General features: G+C 43.7%; 1 protein-coding gene across 4 annotated transcripts in view; it reads right to left on the bottom strand.

Annotated features, from left to right (window-relative positions):
• TATDN3 (TatD DNase domain containing 3) overlaps positions 1 to 21,966 on the bottom strand; it is a 51,364-nt gene that overhangs the window by 9,841 nt on the left and 19,557 nt on the right. The window contains exons 3-9 of one of the 4 annotated variants that reach the window (XM_044289846.1): positions 17,645 to 17,718; positions 17,409 to 17,493; positions 10,613 to 10,675; positions 9,427 to 9,536; positions 6,524 to 6,579; positions 5,170 to 5,282; positions 1,699 to 1,779 (exon numbers count right to left, since the gene is read on the bottom strand). In XM_044289846.1, coding sequence (XP_044145781.1) covers positions 1,699 to 1,779; positions 5,170 to 5,282; positions 6,524 to 6,579; positions 9,427 to 9,536; positions 10,613 to 10,675; positions 17,409 to 17,493; positions 17,645 to 17,718 — 582 coding nt within the window. The remainder of the gene's footprint in view (positions 1 to 1,698; positions 1,780 to 5,169; positions 5,283 to 6,523; positions 6,580 to 9,426; positions 9,537 to 10,612; positions 10,676 to 17,408; positions 17,494 to 17,644; positions 17,719 to 21,966) is intronic. The other 3 variants (XM_044289847.1, XM_044289848.1, XM_044289849.1) reach the window with 3 other exon arrangements.

Raw genomic sequence — 21,966 nt, 5'->3', positions numbered from 1 at the left:
GAGTTATAGGGCGTAACTCACACATTTTTTGCTACTTTTGTATTTATTGTTCTCTGACATGTTCCACTCTCCATTTCCGGTGAGACCGGTATTTATTGATCATCTGTATATATTTTATTGAGCTTAATGAAGGTGGCGGACCACTACTGAAACGTGTAGCTGTTCTTTTTAGATGTTTTTTTTTAATACAATAAACAGGTACCGTCAAGTATCCGATGTAGTGCGCCGTTTTATCTGCTACCTTCAGGAGCTCTTCTGCCATCACAGACTAGAAGAGCCACGAACAACCAGTGACCTCACCGACTAAAAGACCAACAACCACCAGTGACCTCAGACTAAAAGACCCAATAACAACCAGTGACCTCACAGACTAAAAGACCCAAGAACAACCAGTGACCTCACAGACTGGAAGACCCAAGAACAACCAGTGACCTCACAGACTAGAAGACCCAAGAACAACCAGTGACCTCAGACTAGAAGACCCAAGAACAACCAGTGACATCACAGACTAAAGACCCAAGAACAACCAGTGACATCACAGACTAGAAGACCCAAGAACAACCAGTGACATCACAGACTGGAAGACCCAAGAACAACCAGTGACCTCACAGACTAGAAGACCCCAAAACAACCAGTGACCTCACAGACTAGAAGACCCAAGAACAAACAGTGACCTCACAGACTAAAAGACCCAAGAACAACCAGTGACCTCAGACTAGAAGACCCAAGAACAACCAGTGACATCACAGACTAGAAGACCCAAGAACAACCAGTGACATCACAGACTAGAAGACCCAAGAACAACCAGTGACATCACAGACTAGAAGACCCAAGAACAACCAGTGACCTCAGACTAGAAGACCCAAGAACAACCAGTGACCTCACAGACTAGAAGACCCAAGAACAAACAGTGACCTTACAGACTAGAAGACCCAAAAATAACCAGTGACCTCACAGACTAAAAGACCCAAGAACAACCAGTGACATCACAGACTGGAAGACCCAAGAACAACCAGTGACATCACAGACTGGAAGACCCAAGAACAACCAGTGACCCAAGAACAACCAGTGACATCACAGACTAGAAGACCCAAGAACAACCAGTGACATCACAGAGTATCAAACTGAATAGGATCCACCACCATCACACTTTATCACAGTAAGTGAGACTGTATGATGCTCAACAAATATCACTGTCATGATTACGGACACTAATAAAAAAAATAAAAATAAAAAAATAAAAGCGCTTTAACCCCTTCAGGACCAGACTATTCTGGAGTTCATTCAGGCTTTTAATTTTTTGTTACCATTATGTCATTTCTCCTTTTTTATTAACTTGCTACTTAAGTGTATAAAATTATATTACGTGTTGAGAAGACCATATATATGACGGCCATGATAGTATATATGTTTTTTTTTTTTTCAAAAGGCTCAATAAATGTCTCTCAATGTGTCTGTCCATAGAAATACACAATGGTCCAGGTCCCAGATCGTCACGATAGCGACACAAGCCCTGGAAATGATCTCGCTAGGGCTGGCGATCAGTGGCGGTGTATTACAAGTGGCTTACCGTCTGTGATCATAGGGGCGCAGTGACAATCACCACGATGTTATAGGACATCAGGGTGCGCCAACTACTTGAGGACGGGAAGTCTGGGACGGGGTTAAAGAACATAGTATCAGTAACATCTTCCTTACCTGCTTCTCTGGTCCCAGAGCCGGGGAGTCTGTCTCCAAACACAGGTTCTCTAGAGGCAGCTGCTTCACCAGCTTCTGCTTCTTAGGAGAATGGAGATGAATTACACACAAGACCGGTATCGGAGACGTTATATGTTTAAGGCCTGTTTCACACTTACGTGTTGTTTTAAGGTATTGAGATCCTCTGACGAAAAAAACTTTCCCATTTAGTCCTCATGCACTCCGATTGGAAATAGATCAGTTCAGAATGCATCAGGAGGTCTTCAATTACGGCAGCATTACGTTTTGTGACAGGACACAAAGCCGCTGCAAGCTGTGGTTTTGTATCCGGTCATAAAAATTTAAAAAAACGCATCAGTCACTGAAAACAATGTAAGTCAAGGGTGACGGATCAGTTTTTTAAGAGCCAACAAAAAACCAGATCCGTCACCCATTGATCCGTTTTTTACGTTTTGATTTCACACAACCGCTTCCTAACAGAACAGATGCATCCTCATGTGCAAAATTAAAACAGATCTGTTTAAGTCCAGTATTGAAATCCGCTGCCGGATTTCAATACCAGAATTAACAACATATGTGGAAGTAGCCTTATTTTGTATTATAGAGTATTATAAACTAGATGAACATCAGGGTGGCACAGATACCTTCTGCTTTTCATAATCACACATTCAAAAGTGAACACATCCTGTTACCTAAATAATACGAATAAGGGCTTATGCACACGACCGCGTGCTGGCCGGGCCCATGCTGCGGACAGTAAATTGCTGCCTGCAATGCACGGGCACCAACCGTGGGGCAGCCACATGCTGATCGCGGACCCATTCACTTAAATGGGGTCCGCGATCCGCATCCGACGGACCACACCGCAAAAAAGTAGTACAGTAGACCCACAGAAGCACTCCGTAGTGCTTCCGATCCGTGCCTCTGTTCCGCATCTCCCAGATTGCGGACCCATTCAAGTGAATGGGTCCGCGAACCGTGATGCACACGGCCAGTGCCCGTGTATTGCAGACCCCCTGTATGTGGCCCGCAATACGGCCGTGTGCATGAGCCCGAAATATGTATTTTCCCTGGGTCTAGGCAATTGTCTGTGCACAAGTGCTCCCATTAATGTGTCCATCCACAGTGAGAAAAAGGAAAGAAAACTAAAGTAACCTTGGTAAATATATTTTTATTACTTCTATGTAATGATGCTGAGTTACAGCCTGTGCTATACTCCAGAGCTGCAGTCACTATTCTGCAAGCTTCAGAGCTGAAATCTTTCAGAAATTCCTTGCTGCCTCAGGTCTCAAAAGAGCTTATTCTGGTGAACAGTAATCTGATGTTCAAGAAAACTGCATTATAGGAACTGAGCTAAACTGTTCAGCAGATTAACGAGTGCAGCTGTGGAGTATAATCATGTAATTTATGTACAGTCGTGGCCAAAAGTTTTGAGAATTACATAAATATTGGAAATTGGAAAAGTTGCTGCTTAAGTTTTTATAATAGCAATTTGCATATACTCCAGAATGTTATGAAGAGTGATCAGATGAATTGCATAGTCCTTCTTTGCCATGAAAATTAACTGAATCCCAAAAAAACTTTCCACTGCATTTCATTGCTGTCATTAAAGGACCTGCTGAGATCATTTCAGTAATCGTCTTGTTAACTCAGGTGAGAATGTTGACGAGCACAAGGCTGGAGATCATTATGTCAGGCTGATTGGGTTAAAATGGCAGACTTGACCTGTTAAAAGGAGGGTGATGCTTGAAATCATTGTTCTTCCATTGTTAACCATGGTGACCTGCAAAGAAACGCGTGCAGCCATCATTGCGTTGCATAAAAATGGCTTCACAGGCAAGGATATTGTGGCTACTAAGATTGCACCTCAATCAACAATTTATAGGATCATCAAGAACTTCAAGGAAAGAGGTTTAATTCTTGTTAAGAAGGCTTCAGGGCGTCCAAGAAAGTCCAGCAAGCGCCAGGATCGTCTCCTAAAGAGGATTCAGCTGCGGGATCGGAGTGCCACCAGTGCAGAGCTTGCTCAGGAATGGCAGCAGGCAGGTGTGAGCGCATCTGCACGCACAGTGAGGCGAAGACTTTTGGAAGATGGCCTGGTGTCAAGAAGGGCAGCAAAGAAGCCACTTCTCTCCAAAAAAAACATCAGGGACAGATTGATCTTCTGCAGAAAATATGGTGAATGGACTGCTGAGGACTGGGGCAAAGTCATATTCTCCGATGAAGCCTCTTTCCGATTGTTTGGGGCATCAGGAAAAGGCTTGTCCGGAGAAGAAAAGGTGAGCGCTACCATCAGTCCTGTGTCATGCCAACAGTAAAGCATCCTGAGACCATTCATGTGTGGGGTTGCTTCTCATCCAAGGGAGTGGGCTCACTCACAATTTTGCCCAAAAACACAGCCATGAATAAAGAATGGTACCAAAACACCCTCCAACAGCAACTTCTTCCAACAATCCAACAACAGTTTGGTGAAGAACAATGCATTTTCCAGCACGATGGAGCACCGTGCCATAAGGCAAAAGTGATAACTAAGTGGCTCGGGGACCAAAACGTTGACATTTTGGGTCCATGGCCTGGAAACTCCCCAGATCTTAATCCCATTGAGAACTTGTGGTCAATCCTCAAGAGGCGGGTGGACAAACAAAAACCCACTAATTCTGACAAACTCCAAGAAGTGATTATGAAAGAATGGGTTGCTATCAGTCAGGAATTGGCCCAGAAGTTGATTGAGAGCATGCCCAGTCGAATTGCAGAGGTCCTGAAAAAGAAGGGCCAACACTGCAAATACTGACTCTTTGCATAAATGTCATGTAATTGTCGATAAAAGCCTTTGAAACGTATGAAGTGCGTGTAATTATATTTCACTACATCACAGAAACAACTGAAACAAAGATCTAAAAGCAGTTTAGCAGCAAACTTTGTGAAAACTAATATTTGTGTCATTCTCAAAACTTTTGGCCACGACTGTACATAGTGACTCCACCAGCAGAATAATGAGTGCAGCTCTGGTGTATAATACAGGATGTAACTCAGGATCAGTACAGGATAAGTAATGTAATGTATGCACACAGTGACTCCACCAGCAGAATAGTGAGTGCAGCTCTGGAGTATAATACAGGATGTAACTCAGGATCAGTACAGGATAAGTAATGTAATGTATGTAGACAGTGACTCCACCAGCAGAATAGCGAGTGCAGCTCTGGAGTATAATACAGGATGTAACTCAGGATCAGTACAGGAGAAGTAATGTAATGTATGTACACAGTGACTCCACCAGCAGAATAGCGAGTGCAGCTCTGGAGTATAATACAGGATGTAACTAAGGATCAGTGCAGAGTAAGTAAGGTACATACATTTTAGTTACTAAACATTTCTGTAGATTATATTTATATATAATTGGAATATACTGTAGTGTTTTGATTTAAAGCAGCCATCCTCCAAAAGTAGCCACCTGCTCCCTTTTAGCTTTACCTGCTCACTTCTGATGATTGAGGGGGGAATGGAAAAATAATACCCAGCTTTGACACCTTCCATCGCCACTGATGGCTTCCCATCAAATGCATGGAGGAGGACATGCTCAGCCCCTGCAAATCAAAAAAGCAGGCGTCCATCAACTACACATACAGCAGCTGACAACAGCAGTGGTAATCTAACCTCCCACCCATCCTCCATGGAACCAAATTCCAATATTTATATCACTGCCTCTTCGGCCCTGGTATTTGAAATCAGTGTTCCATGCACTGACTTCTTTGTAAGGGGGGGATGGGCTAGTGTATACCGTAAATACAGCAGCCAATCAGAAAAGGCTGATCTACAGGGGAAAGGAAGAGGGGGTGTATCTCGGACTACCTCAGACTCCCTGTAGGCACTGTAGCTAGGCTGTAGTCCCAGATCACAGCTGTGTCCTAATGGAGTTGAGCTAAAAAGATGCCGAACTTAAAGGGTTCTCAGGGAATTAAGAAAATAAAATTACGTAAACATTACTTTATTATAAATATATTCCCAAATACCTTTAATTATAATGGCTTGTTTTGTCTGGGGACCAATCAGGGAAAATTAAATGGCCGCTGTCTTATTAGTACAGACAAAGCTGTCCTAATTACACAGGAGGACAAGTTACTTCACAACACTGAGCTAAAGAGCTGCCTCATCCTCCTCTCTGCTATGCTTGTCAGAGATTATGATCCTGAATACAGATGATAAGATCTGCAGCTGAATCTCTGTAAGGAGATCATGAGGAGACATGAAGTACAGAGAGGACAGTCTGTGGTAATGGAGACTTCATACAAGTGCTGCTGCTCATTACCGCATCCCAACCTCCTCTCTGTACTACATGTCTTCTCATGTGACTCCATTCCTACGAGAGATTCAGCTGAAGATCTTATCAGCTGTATTCAGGATCATGATTCCTGACAAGCAGAGCAGAGAGGAGGATGAGGCAGCTCTTTAGCTCAGTGTTGTGAAGTAACTTGTCCTCCTGTGTGATTAGGACAGGTTTTGTGTGTACTAATAGGACTGGCAGGCCATTTATTTCTCCTAATGATTGCTCCATAGACACAACGAGCCATTATAACTAACAGGTATTTGGGAATATATTTATAATCAAGTAATATTTAAGTATTTTCATTTTCTTAATTCCCAGAGAACCCCTTTAATGATCTAACGGAGAATAAGCGACAGGTAAGCATCCCGTAGGGGCACACCAATTTTTCAATATTTGCTTCACAAAATACTAGTCTGTGGTGTCTGCAGGTGATGCGAGAATTTCCAGAAAATCCTTGTAGAAATTGCTTAATTTTAGTCCAGAAGTAAATTATAATGGTACCTTGTTCCTTTAAGAGGTTAATAGTTGGTCTTCCAGCTGAACGCGAATGAACATTTCTGGAACGAAAAGGATAAAAAAAAAAAAAAAATGCTTTTAAAACAAGTTAAAAAAAGACAAGACACCATAATAAATTATTTTCCAGTTGCACGGTTTACAAAGAAATGGTTGAAAGCAAAGGATGTGGTGTATAGAATAGAACTGAAGGCGAGTAGAGATAAATAATTAAATCAAATAGCTGGATCAGCCCTATTAAACCAGGCTTACTGCTTGGTAGGGTTGATCCTGCTTATTAAAATTATGCATGTCTTTGGAAAAACTGTCACTGCTTTCCATAAAAAATTTTTTTTATTCTTTATGTAAATGTGGACTTCAGTGCACTGAAAGGTGGAACCTACCCCTAAGTGCATCTCTGTGTACTGAAGCCCTCATTTGCATAAAAAATAAAGGTCTTCTTTTTCTTAGGAAGGCGGCAACCGATTTTCACAGACATGTGTCATTTTAATCAGCAGGATCATTCCCTACCAGCAAGTATGGCTGGTTTAATAGGGTTGATCCTGGTGACGGGTAGGCCCTATAAATTATGGATATCTGCAGATACCACTAGGGGGAGCTTAGTGCATACTTTGTAGGCTGAGATACACAGCAACTTCAGGCCAAAGATCGCAGTGCACCGCTTCCTGCATCACAACAATGAAAGTGAATGGGGTTAACCCAAAAGCTGCCGTGAGATGACAATCAAAAGAAATCCAGCAGGTTTAGATTTCTTGCAACATTCGTGATGCAGCGGAAGCAAATCGCGAGTTGCAATGCAACCCCATCCACTTTTATTAGCAGCACTACATTGCGGTCTTTTGTAGGGCAATGTGTGTCGCTGCTAAATTTGTCATGTAGCCCCAGCCTTATTGCTGCCTTCAATATATACACAGCACGCTCCTTTAACCCCCTTCAAGAGGGCCTGTCGCCTCTAAATAGAAGTTTTAAATTAAATGCTAGCAGTCTGCAGTAAGGGTACAGAGGGGAGGTAACCAGTTGGGGGTGTGTCCCTGCACAGACTTACTCTATCCAATCAGTGCTGCTATTGTCAGACAGGTGCAGGACACACCTCCAACTGGTTACCTCCCCGCTGTACCCTTACTGCAGACTGCTAGTAATTCATTCATAACTTCTAGTAGAAATAATAAAGGAACGGCACAACATACAGACATAAGAATAGATGCTCCAGAATTGTTATTACACAGGGAATGCATGAAGCTATTAAAACAGGCGTGTCAGGAGCGGTGAAAGGTTCTCTTTATGTTCTGGGCCCATTTTTGGTTTTGCATTTTCTTTTTTTTTTCCTCCCCACGTTCCAATAGCCATATGCAGGATAAGTTGTATTTTTTAAAGGAACCATTTAATTTACCATGTCTGTTATAGGAAAACGGAAAAGCAAATTATTTGTGGGGTTAAATAGAAAAAAAAAACCACACAATTCCACCAGGGTTTTTGGGGTTTTGACCTCATGGTGTTCACTGTGTGCTAAAATAGACATGACATCTTTATTCTGCGGCTTAATACGAAGATACCAAACTTCTATATTTTTTTTTTGTTTTACTAACTTTTTTTTTAAATCTAAATTTTCTTTGCATGGCCATATTCTGACAGCCATAACTTGTTTACATTTCCGTCCACAGAGCTGTATGGGGGCTTGTTTTTTGCAGGATGAACAGTAGTTTTTAGTGGTACAATTTTTGTGGTACGTACGACTTTTTGATCACTGTCATTCTTTTTTTTGGGGGGGAAAGGGGACTTAAAAATGTCGAATCGTGTTTTTTTCATTTTTTTTCCCCTGTTATGTCGTTCATCGCACAGGTTTTTTTTTATTGTTAATATATTTTTATATGTAAAATTGAGAAAAGAGGTGATTTCAACTTTTACTATTGAATTATTATTATTTTTTTACTTTTTATTTAATAACTATTAGCTCCTTAGGAGGTTAGAACCTGGGGTCCTTGTCATATTTACCCTAACAGAGATCTATTAAGTTGAATAGGATTTTTACACTGTCCCTGCTGAGCTGTGCTTCGTGCACAGAGCAGCAGGGAGCTTACCATGGAAGGCTTCAGCAGAATCCAGGCTGCAATGGTAACCGATTGGAGCCCCACAGAGTCACTGCGGGGCTCCGATCAGAAAGCAGAGGGAACCGCATCCCTCTGCCTTACCTCACAGGTGCTGCGATTGCTGTTGATTGTGGCACCTGAGGAGTTAAACGACGGGGTTCGTCGGGATTGCTGTTCCTCGTCATTGCGGCCGGGTGCCTGCTGTATGTCACAGCCAGCACCCACCGCATATGGAGCAGGCGCAGCTCCATACATTCCCTCAACCACTGTGACGTATGGGTGTGAAGTACGGGGTTAAGCTTGCCATACATGTTACATTTCTGTCTCAGAATAAAGCGCCAATAAAGAGATTTTACGAGATTTTTTAACTAATGTATCTGATCAGTGAGGTCTGACACCTGGACCGCCGCCGATCAGCTGTTTGAGAAGGCACTGGCGCTCGCAGTAGCGCCGCGACTTTCTCTCAGCTCACCAAGCACAGCGCCGCACATTGTATAGTGGCAGCGCTTGGTATTGTAGCTCAACCCCATTCACTTCAATGAGTGTGAGCTGCGCCTATGCCATGTGACCGATGAATGTGAAAAGCTGCGAAAAGGCCGAGCGCTGCTGCCATCTCAAGCAGCTGATCAGCGGGAGTCCCAAATGTCAGGACCCCCACCAATCAGATACTGATGACCTATCCAGAGGATAGGACATCAGTTTAAAAAAAAAAATCTCAGAAAACCCTTTTAATTTTCCATAAAACAAATATTGTATCTCTTCTTTTTCCCCTGAAATGACTGCAGTCATTGAGCCGGCTCTCACAGAGGCAGGCCGAGCTGCTTGGCCAGTTGAATCTGTCTGATGAACACCTGACGTTGCTCTTCTTTCTGGTCGTCTGTGTTCGCTATCCGTGGCGTGAAATCCAAACCCACCTAGTAAGAAAACAGCGCAAAATATTATTCCCAAACATGAAATCAACAGAGGTCATATATAAAACATACATGTAGAGATAGAAGAAACAGCGTGGCCCATGTATGATATTCCTAGTGAAGATTATAAAATAGACGACAGAAGGCTCACCGTGGGTGACATCATCAGCGTAACGACTCTGCCTTATTTTAGCTGGACTTCCCCTTGCCCTCATTTAAAGGTGTTTTCCAAGAGCATTCAACAAGTATTCTGCTAGTCGTCTTTTAATTGCTAAATGAGGCGTTCAAGTAGATGGGAAACGGATGCAATCCACAGACTCCCCTCTAAGGGTGCATTCACACTGTCTACAACTGTTTTATGGTCCGCAAATTGCGCATCCACAAAACACGGGCACCAGCCATGTGCGTTCCGCATTTTGCGAAACGCACTATGATAGAAATGCCTATTCTTGTCCATGGCTGCAGACAAAAATAGGACATGCTCTATTTTTTTGCGGGGCCGTGGAACGGAAGTCCGGATGCGGACAGCACACACACACACACATCTTTTGCAGCCTCATTGAAAATTAATGGATCCACGTGCGTTCTGCAAAATTGCGGAACGGATGCGGACCCATTATGCAGACGTGTGAATGCACCCTAGATGATAAATTCTAGCCTGCAGCCACCACCGGGGGGAGCCTTAGGAGCTTACTGTATACTGGGTTATCATGGCGTTCAATGTATGAACAGTATGCAATAAGCTCTTCAGGACAGGTCATCAGTATTCGAATCTCAGAAAACCCCTTTAATGGGTTACATTCATGTCTATGCAGAGGATTTTGCAGTGCCGAAGGCGGTGGCGGGGACTACAGGGGGTGGACCTGTCAGATGACCTCACACAAACATGGACAACTTGTGGACTGTGGAGGACCAATATCCTAGCAAGCATGCTGGCCGCCAGAGATCCGAATCTCCTACCCGATTACATTTAGATCCATACATACTGAAAAAAACTACCGGTATATAAAAATGTAAAACTACTGTCAGACTGTACACCATGAAATATAGCAAGTGTGACTATAAAGAATATCCAGTACCTCTCCAATAGCCAGCAAGTCATCTTTGTAGTGTTCTATCAAAGGGAGAGCATCTTCTAAATCCTGTGGAAGAAATACCGGGCTAAATCACATCTTTAAAAGACAAATTATAAAAACTTTCAATAACAAAATAATCTAATTATACAGGTCCTTCTAAAAAAATTAGCATATTGTGATAAAGTTCATTATTTTCTGTAATGTACTGATAAACATTAGACTTTCATATATTTTAGATTCATTACACACAACTGAAGTAGTTCAAGCCTTTTATTTAGGGGTGCACCGAAATTCCGGCAGCCGAAAATATATCGGCCGAAAATGCACCTAATCCATTTCGGCCGATATTTGTACATATCGGCAGAAAATAGCGGGGAGGGACTGGGAGGAGGAGCTGGGGGCCGGTGCGTTCACTGTGCTTCGGCCCCCAGCTCCAGTAGTTATAAAAAGTGTGCAATTAATACGGATTCTAGTCATGAGGCCCCCTCTACATCATACTCACAGGGCTGTTATCTTAATGCATTGCTGGCCGGCCGGGCAGACGAGCGGCAGCGTCACGACTGACGTCATGTGCCCGGCCTACTTTCTGAATGAAGGAGGCGGCGCAGGCATGTGACGTCAGTCGTGACGCTGCCGCTCGTCTACCCGGCCGGCCAGCAATGCATTAAGATAACAGCCCTGTGAGTAGGATGTAGAGGGGGCCTCATGAATAGAATCCGTATTAATTGCACACTTTTTATAACTACTGGAGCTGGGGGCCGGAGCACAGTGAACGCACCGGCCCCCAGCTCCTCCCCCCAGTCCCTCCCCGCTATTTTCTATTAATTGTACAATGGGGGGGGGGGGGGGGTGTCTGTGGATGGCACTGTTATGGGGTGGGGGTCTGTGGATGGCACTGTTATGGGGTGGGGGGTGGGGGTCTGTGGATGGCACTGTTATGGGGTGGGTGGGGGTCTGTGGATGGCACTGTTATGAGGTGGGGGGTCTGTGGATGGCACTGTTATGGGGTGGGGGGTGGGGGTCTGTGGATGGCACTGTTATGGGGTGGGTGGGGGTCTGTGGATGGCACTGTTATGAGGTGGGGGGTCTGTGGATGGCACTGTTATGGGGTGGGTGGGGGTCTGTGGATGGCACTGTTATGGGGTGGGTGGGGGTCTGTGGATGGCACTGTTATGGGGTGGGTGGGGGTCTGTGGATGGCACTGTTATGAGGTGGGTGGGGGTCTGTGGATGGCACTGTTATGGGGTGGGGGGTCTTTTAAAAGTATTTGGGCAAAAAGGCAGTTTCGGTTTCGGTCAAGGGGTATCCTGAATTTTCGGTTTCGGACCAGAATTTTCATTTCGGTGCACCCCTACTTTTATTGTTTTAATATTGATGATTTTGGCATACAGCTCATGAAAACCCAAATTTCCTATCTAAAAAAATTAGCATATTTCATCCGACCAATAAAAGAAAAGTGTTTTTAATACAAAAAAAGTCAACCTTCAAATAATTATGTTCAGTTCTGCACTCAATACTTGGTCGGGAATCCTTTTGCAGAAATAACTGCTTCAATGCGGCGTGGCATGGAGGCAATCAGCCTGTGGCACTGCTGAGGTGTTATGGAGGCCCAGGATGCTTCCATAGCGGCCTTAAGCTCATCCAGAGTGTTGGGTCTTGTGTCTCTCAACTTTCTCTTCCCAATATCCCACAGATTCTCTATGGGGTTCAGGTCAGGAGAGTTGGCAGGCCAATTGAGCACAGTAATACCATGGTCAGTAAACCATTTACCAGTGGTTTTGGCACTGTGTGCAGGTGCCAGGTCGTGCTGAAAAATGAAATCTTCATCTCCATAAAGCTTTTCAGCAGATGGAAGCATGAAGTGCTCCAAAATCTCCTGATAGCGGCTGCATTGACCCTGCCCTTGATAAAACACAGTGGACCAACACCAGCAGCTGACATGGCACCCCAGACCATCACTGACTGTGGGGACTTGACACTGGACTTCAGGCATTTTGGCAATTCCCTCTCCCCAGTCTTCCTCCAGACTCTGCAAAATTTGCTTTCATCCGAAAAAAGTACTTTGGACCACTGAGCAACAGTCCAGTGCTGCTTCTCTGTAGCCCAGGTCAGGCGCTTCTGCCGCTGTTTCTGGGGAATGCGGCACCTGTAGCCCATTTCCTGCACACGCCTGTACACGGTGGCTCTGGATGTTTCTACTCCAGACTCAGTCCACTGCTTCCGCAGGTCCCCCAAGGTCTGGAATCGGTCCTTCTCCACAATCTTCCTCAGGGTCCGGTCACCTCTTCTCGTTGTGCAGCGTTTTCTGCCACACTTTTTCCTTCCCACAGACTTCCCACTGAGGTGCCTTGATACAGCACTCTGGGAACAGCCTATTCGTTCAGAAATTTATTTCTGTGTCTTACCCTCTTGCTTGAGGGTGTCAATGATGGCCTTCTGGAAAGCAGTCAGGTCGGCAGTCTTACCCATGATTGCGGTTTTGAGTAATGAACCAGGCTGGGAGTTTTTAAAAGCCTCAGGAATCTTTTGCAGGTGTTTAGAGTTAATTAGTTGATTCCGATGATTAGGTTAATAGCTCGTTTAGAGAACCTTTTCATGATATGCAAATTTTTTTAGATAGGAAATTTGGGTTTTCATGAGCTGTATGCCAAAATCATCAATATTAAAACAATAAAAGGCTTGAACTACTTCAGTTGTGTGTAATGAATCTAAAATATATGAAAGTCTAATGTTTATCAGTACATTACAGAAAATAATGAACTTTATCACAATATGCAATTTTTTTTAGAAGGACCTGTATATCATTCATCAGACATATCCAACGCCAACTAGGATGTATAGAATGGGCCGAGTGTCCTCCACAGCATGTCCGCGGTGCGGGGAACTGGAGGCGGACTTCTGGCACATGATTTGGAGCTGCCCCCCGATGGCTATGTTTTGGAGGGGGGTGACTGATCTTCTTTCCTCTTTACTGCCGGTTCGGGTACCCTGCACTCCTGAGGTCAGGAATACTGAATGAAGATAACTGGGATCACTATATGACAATATTCCTGAGGGAATCCATGTTTATGGCACGTAAATGTATTGCTCTGAGATGGTACAGCCCCAATACACCGAACCTGACCACGTGGCAATGACCGATAAATCAGATCCTACCATATGTAGTACTAGAATACAAACCACAAAAATGTGATAGAGTTTGGGGCCTGTGGTGCGGGGCAGCACAAACTATGTACTCAACCTCGAGACTGCGACAAGCCATATCAGCAGCTCGAGGAAGCGAGGCTCATTCGGTTTAATGGGGACACCTGTACATATGTTCATGGGAACGCGTCACCTAAAAAACATCTCTCAAACCACCAGCATTACCCTAAAGTAGCCAGCAGTATGTTCCTAAAAATCCTTTTCTTTCTCCGGCCAGATGCACCAAAATCTTGAAAAATAAACTTGAATCCCCTGCATGCGCTATGTAACAGCAGAGTCTGAAGTCAAGCGGGCAGCGGCCTCCTCGCTTCAAGTCAGGATAACCACGCCCCTTTCCCTGCCCCTTCGCTTTTGATTGACAGGCGATAGCTTTCGGCTGTTCAGCAAAGCCGGCCGAGTGCGCGTCGGACGTTCACGTGCGCGGCTGTCAATCAGACATGAAGGGGCAGGGAAAGGGGGCGGGGTTATCCTGACTTGAAGCGAGGAGGCCGCTGCCCCCTTGACTTCAGACTCTGCTGTTACATAGCGCATGCAGGGGATTCAAGTTTATTTTTCAAGATTTTGGTGCATCTGGCCGGAGGAAGAAAAGGATCTTTAGGAACATATTGCTGGCTACTTTAGGGTAATGCTGGTGGTGTGGGAGGCGTTTTTTAGGTGACTGGTTCCCTTTCACTATATGTTAACTGAGGAAATAGGGAGTATGTAACATTGCAATGGCTGGTTAGAGAAACGGTTTAGTCGGTTGCCGTATTTTTTGTTTACATTGTTTTCTGTATCAAAAGAATTGGACCGCATAGGTAGTATACGACGCTGCTGTTTTTCCAATTGTGCTAATAAATCAATATGTCAAAATTTCTATCCGGCCGTTACATCGTTCTGTGACGGCTCTTGTTACATCTCCCACAGCGATGTCTGAAGGGCAACTCTTCTAGGTAGATGCGAGCAGCTCTATTCAGGAGAAAGAGCTGGCAGGGATTTTTATGGAAGCTATAATGGAGGCCATATTGGTTGTCAGGATAAGGCTACTTTTACACTTGTGTCAGAGGATTCCAGCAGGCAGTTCAGTCGCCGGAACTGCCTGCAGGATTCGGCAAAATGTATGCAAATGCCGGATCCGTCTCTCCGGTGTCATCTAGAAAAACGGATCCGGTATAAATTATTTTCTTTTGTCATTTTTTTGCCGGAACACTTAATGACAGATGCGGCACTAATACACTTCAATGTAAATGAATGCTGGAATCGGCATTCCGGCAAGTGTTCAGTCTTTTCGGCCGGAGAGAAAACCGTAGCATGCTGCGGTATTTTCTCCGTCCTGAACAGTCAAAAAGACTGAACTGAAGACATCCTGATGCATCCTGAACAGATTGCTCTCCATTCAGAATGCATGGGGATATGCCTGATCAGTTCTTTTCCGGTATTGAGCCCCTAGGACGGAACTCAATGCCGGAAAAGAATAACGCTAGTGTGAAAGTACCCCAAGATGTAATAATTGTCCTTTAAAGGAGTGCTTGGGGACATTAACCCTTAGGATACCAGAGGTTTTTGCGTTTTCCTTTTTCTTTCTTGTCTTCCTGGAGCCATAACTTTTTTTTGAGACTCACATATCCACATGAGGACTTGTTTTTTGCAAGACTTTCTAATGCCAACATTTAATATGGCATACAAGGTAGTGGCAAAAAAATCCAAATGGGGTGGAATTGGAAAAAGAAAAAATGCAATTCTTCCACACTTTTACGGGTTTTGTCCCTTTGCGGCAAAACTGACCTGTGCCCTTCATTCTCTGGGTCAATACGATTACAACGATACCACATATATGGGTTTTATATGTTTAAATACTGAAAAAATAAATTAAAACTATGAAAAATAAAAAAATTTACACCATATTCTGACCTCAGGAGCTTTTTTTTTTATATAGTTATGTCTTACTGAGCTCTGTGAGGGCACATTTTTTGCAGAATGATCTGTAGTTTTTATTGATACCATTTTGGAGTGTGTGTGACTTTTTGATAACATTTTATTCTTTTTTTTGGGGGGGGGGGGGGGAGAAGAGATGAAAATTTGGCCAATTTTGATACTTTTTTCCATTATTTTTATATTTTAATAGTACAGGCATTTTTGAACGCGGTGATGCCCATGATGTTTATATTTTTATTATTATGTATTTATTTTATTCTAAGGAAAGAGGGCGATTTAAATTTTTATATATATATTTTATTTTTTATTTTTTGTAGCCTCTCTTAGGAGGCTATAATGACCACTAGTTTGTTTTTTATAGAATATGTGGATTGCTGATCTCCTGCTATCTGCTGGCCAACATAGGAACTGCAGCTCTAATATGCTGGGTTTCTTCAGAGAGACCCAGCCTATTAGAATTATGACCAGCGTCTCCAAATGCTGCACGGTGATGCCACTTGATCACAGCATCTAAAGGCTGTAATGTCCGTGATCAGCATTCTTGCTGGTCACGGACATTAGCTGCAGGCCTCTGCTGTTAAAGACCGCACTAGTGCCTATTAGTAAGTATAGAGTAGCAGGGTGCATGCATGACCACGGCTCCATCCAAACTTCACTTCACTGTGGTCATGCAGAGAGGAAAAATAAGGAGTTCAAGACCCCTATTCTAGTGATTGTTGTGCGTCCCAGTGGTGGGGTTTCCAATATTCAGATGTTTACAACCGATCCTGTGGATAGGTGATAAACACAGAGGAGCAAAACATTGAAATTCAAAACAAACTTTCAAAAAAGTTCTGATTACAATGAACCTGATTTTTGTTTTGATTTAATTTGGGATTGGGAGAGAGAGCATTTTGATTCCGTTCCAAATGTATTTGCACCCGAATTGAATTGGAACAGAATTGAGACAACCCCCTTAAAGGTCCATAGAGCCTCTTAAACCCCCTCGTTCTTAGGATCAGGGCCTCTTGCAATAACAAGAACAAGGGGTCTCGATGGTTGGACCCCCATGATCCAATATTTATAACCTATCCAGAGGATAGGTGTCTGTAGCAAGATATTTAGTGGTTCTTTCCTATTTAATTTCTTGTAATGTAGTTAGTAGTACCTGGTAGCTTTCCTGAGGTCTGAAGTACCTGTACATGCGTACTGCATACTGAAGACTTTCAGGAGGGGCTAGTAGGCCAGAAAACATCTAGCCATGTTACAAACATCATCAGGTGGTATCTTACCACTACCTCTCTTTGTATCATATGAGCGTTGGCCAGGTGCCATTTTGGGAACTGGCGGATGGGGAGCTCGCTCATTTGTTCACGGCTTTGGTGACTGTTACTTACTTTACTCTGTATGTTATCTTTTAATATATAATATTATTTATTCCTGAATCTCAGAGTTTATGGTAATACAAGGTGATAAATCATTTTCATAGGATAAGGCGTAAGATACATTCATACGCAGTGGTATGGTGCCGCAAAAACTGTTACATAAAATTCATGAGTATAAGCAGGATTTTGCGGTATGGCAATAGTTTGGCACCACTGTTGCTACACCAAAGTAAATTTTTTTAATTTTATTGTTTTGTTGGAAATGCCTTTTCAGTGTCCGTCAGTAACCACTGACAGATCCTTGAAATTCTTCTTACCTTAAGATTCGCACTGCGTTGCTGCTCTGCATTTGAAGCTTGGACCGGGTGCACTCCTAGACACGGGAAGACCAGATCTGGATACCTAAACATACCAGATACATGTCATTTGCCATGTCATAAAGCCAATATAACAACAGACAAGTCCTTGGGAGCTATACTATGATGCTATAGCCCTCTTTTACTACTCTGCCCTGTCTGGTCAGGCCCCATGTACATCATCATCAATCACTCACCGTCTAGAAAGCTGAATTACTTTTTCAAACTCTGCTGAATGTTCTGCAACAGCCACAAGAGCCTGCACACCGGCCTGAAATGGTGCAAAGGGTTAAAACGTGGGGCAAATCATAAGCTGCTGTTCTGCAAACAAAAAATATAAGAAAGATAAAGAGCAGAATAATAACAATCCTCGAAAATGTCTTAAAAGGGGTATTCCCAACTAATGGCACAATACTAGGACATGACATCACTTTATGATTGTGGGTGTCCAGATGGCAACTATTTGGTCGCCAATGCAACTTAGAGTTTACAATTGGCAACAAGACTTTTCAGTCTTGTCGCCATTTGCAACTAAACCCGCCGCTGCAGCTCTGCAGTTCAATATTGTGGCAGGGCACAAGAGATGATAGTACTCTGCCCCGCCGGCGATCACCCTCATAGGCTTCAGGTTTAGAAGACAATTAAGCCTATGAAGTAGTAAATACCCGCGCAGGCATGCATGATGATGTCATCACGGCCGGTGCATGCATGATAACATAATCACGCCTGCCTGTGGCAGGACACAGTAAAGCGATGTGGCCGTAGACCAGAAGAAGTTGTGGCCTGCATTGTGAACACCGGCGAACGTGGGATACAGGTGAGTATTAGTTGTTTTTTTTCTTCACTGCCAACTTGGGGGCCTTTACTAACAGGAAGGATAGCACTGCAGGGGGCATTGGGGACATAATACTGAGGGGGCACTTTGGGGCGTGAGGGACGTTACTACTGGAGGGGCGCCGTGAGGGACGTTACTACTGGAGGGGCGCCGTGAGGGACGTTACTACTGGAGGGGCGCCGTGAGGGACGTTACTACTGGAGGGGCGCCGTGAGGGACGTTACTACTGGAGGGGCGCCGTGAGGGACGTTACTACTGGAGGGGCGCCGTGAGGGACGTTACTACTGGAGGGGCGCCGTGAGGGACGTTACTACTGGAGGGGCGCTTTGGGGGGACATATATACTGGAAAGGAACTGTGGGGGCTTTACTGTTGAAAGGGCACTGTGGGGGACATAACTGGCAGCATAATTGGGGTACTCTAGAGGAATTTTTAATACAGGGGACAGTATAAGGGCCATTACAGGTGGCACTGGGGACTTTTAACAATGAGGCCCTGTAGTGGCATTACCAGGCATGTAGTGGCATTTTTTTTAAAATCAGAGCACTATATGGGGCATTACTGGATGCACTGGGGGGCATTTTAATCCTGGGGCACTATAGCGGGATTTTTTTTGCACATGGGCATTACTACTAGAGGCACTATAGTGGCATTTTTACCTGGGGTAAAATAGGAGATATTAATGCTGGAGGCACTGTAGGGGCATTTCTTTTAGAGGGACATAATAGGGGACATTATTTTTGGGGACACTATACAGGCATTACTACTGAGGGCACAATATAGGGTTTTATTATTATTACTGGGGGCATTTTAGCAGACATTACTATTACTGGGGGAGGGCACTCTAGGGGGCATTATAATTGCTGGAGGCAATAGTATAGGGACACTATGTATACTGGGGTCACTATTTTTTTCAGCAGGGGCATTGTGGAGCACAGTGGGCACAGGGCTGGGAGGGACAGCAGGATGACATTGTTGGGAAACCAGGGTGGGGAGGTTGTGTTGAAAATGTGGGGAAGCTTATAGAAAAATTAAGAAATCTAACATGTTTTTAACAAACTCTGCAGAGCCTAGATGCGGCTGAAAGAATCCTCTTCTGGGTCAAACAAAGGCGAAGAGGAAAGAGAACGACCACATGACAGGAGATGTCAATGGATGGAAGAGGTATGTGTTGCTGTAGTCTCCTATACGTTTCCTAGTTCTGGCAGGAAGTATGCTGTATGTAGAGCTGCCTCACTACTGTCTCATCTTCTCCTCCAAGTCTTTTTTAATTATATGCATTTAAATTTGGCAACTAAAAATTTAATTTGGCGACTACATTTTTCAGTTCAGTAGCCAATGGCTCCTGGGTATTTTTTTTAGTCTGGGGTCCAATCTCTTGGAGGAACTAAAGGAGAAGGGTCTACAACAATGGAGCTGCGGCCTCAGCGGTATATGGCACAAAATCACAGAGGCCAGTGACTGCAGGAACATATAGGCTGCAGCCAATCAATCAAAGCCCTAAGTGGACGATCAGAGAGGCAGCGGGTAGTGTTGAGCGAACTTGTGTTTTAAGTTCGGCGTCTAAAGTTCAAGTTCAGGTTATCGAACTATCCCGTTGTGGATTCTAAACTCCGTTATGGTCCATGGTAGCGGAATCCATAACGGGATACTTCGATAACCTGAACCCGAACTTTAAACGTCGAACTTAAAACACAAGTTCGCTCAACACTGAGCAGCGGGGGGTGTCACAACTTTTGGCTTGGGAGAAAATGTTGTATTTGTTCAACTCTTGGAACTCTTCCATCTGAAAGGTAAGACCTCCTAGATAGGGAGGTAATACATTGCCAGTTAACTGCTGCTGTGAGGGGAAGATGTTATCTGAAGAGTAATCATCGTGATAATAGTAGGCGTAGAATTGGGATAACAGGTTGACAGCTCTCTTTCTCTTGATAGGCCTAGATCGAAAAGCATTACGTTGACTAGTGTAATGTTCTAAGGCTACTTTCACATCTGCGCTTTCCCTTTGCGCTATTGAGATCCGTCATAGGATCTCAATAGCGGGGGAAATGCTTCAGTTTTGTCCCTATTCATTGTCAATGGGGACAAAACTGAACTGAAGGGAACGGAGTGCACCAGAATGCATTTCGTTAAGTTTCATTGCATTCCCATGATGCACACAAAAGCGCTGCAAGCAGCGTTTCTGAGTGCGTCCTGGGAAACTAATCAAGAAGGATCCGTCACGACTCACAATGTAAGTCAATGGTGACGGATCCATTTTCTCTGACACAAAAGAAAACGGATCCGTCCCCCATTGACTTACAATTGTTTAAGAGACGGATCTGTCATGGCTATATAAGACATAATACAACCGGATCCGTTCATAACGGATGCATGCGGTTGTATTATTATGACGGAAACGTTTTTGCTGATCCATGACGGATCCACAGATGTAAAAGTAGCCTAATTCAGTCATCACAGGGGAGGGAAGGTGCGGTCTCTCTCTGGCTACAGTGATGATCTGACTAAGGGCTCATGTACACAAACGTATTGTTTCCGAGTCAGTTCGATTTTTTTTGGGCAGCCCATATGCGGAATCATTCACTTCAATGGGGGCCGCAAAAAAACAGAAAGGACTCTGTGCGCATTTCATGTCCATATGTCCGCATGACCAGTTATCAAAAAAATAGAATATGTCCTATTATTGTCCGCATTACGGACATGAACTGGACTGTTCTATTAGGGGCCAGCTGTTCCGCAGAGTGCGTAATGCACACGGCCGGTATCTGTGTTTTGTGGATCCGCAATTTGCGAACCGCAAAACATCCAAAGGTCGTGTGTATGAGCTCTAAGAGAGTGACGAGAGCCTATAGGTTGTGCTAAAAGTCCAGACAAAGAGGTAGTTAAAGAACCAAGATAAGAAAGTAGAATAAATAGAGAGATTTCAAAAATTATATCCAGAAAACCATCCACACAGATTTAGCAAAAAAATAAATAAAAGAAATTAAAGATGACTGTTAAAGGGTTATCCAAACTATAAAACATGCCCCCCCATTGCCCGGGCCCCTCTTATAGATTATACTTACCCCACTTCCCGACACCGCGTCTCTCCTGATTCCCGCACGGCCGCCGCTGCATCTCCCTAGAATCGCAGGTGAGGCTCGTTCCTGTCACAGCCTGCCATATCTAACGGGGAGATCCAGGAGGGCTGTACGGGGATCGGGTAAAGTATAATCTATATGAGGGGCCTGGGCATTGGGGAACATGTTTTATAGTTTGGATAACCCTTTAATAAATGTGATACTTTTTTTTTTTTTTATGGAAGTGTCCCTTTAAAAAAAGACTGAAGACTTCAATGTCAGCCATATTGGATATTTCTCCAAAACAGGCAAAACTAATTTTTAACAACCTGATAGAAGAAGACATATGTAAATTATAGTGAGCACTCAATATCTGTGGTCATATATCAGGTCTGTTGATATAACTATTTTATTAGAACATGAAATGGTGCATACAATAGATATAGCATAATAAAATATCGTACCTTAAGATTAAAATTAAATAATAAAACAAAATATGGAAAAACACAGTTGGTTATACCGATAGAAAATTGGTCACTTAAGGTTGGTATTGTCTCCTTATAGAGGCTGCAATTTTGTTTTTATAGGTGTTGCAACATTGTTCCCAACGTTAAATATCTCAGTTA

Source organism: Bufo gargarizans, chromosome 4 (assembly GCF_014858855.1).
Source record: "Bufo gargarizans isolate SCDJY-AF-19 chromosome 4, ASM1485885v1, whole genome shotgun sequence".
Taxonomy (NCBI): domain Eukaryota; kingdom Metazoa; phylum Chordata; class Amphibia; order Anura; family Bufonidae; genus Bufo; species Bufo gargarizans.
Note: the sequence above shows the minus strand (reverse complement) of the source record. Positions and strands in the feature narration are given on the sequence as shown.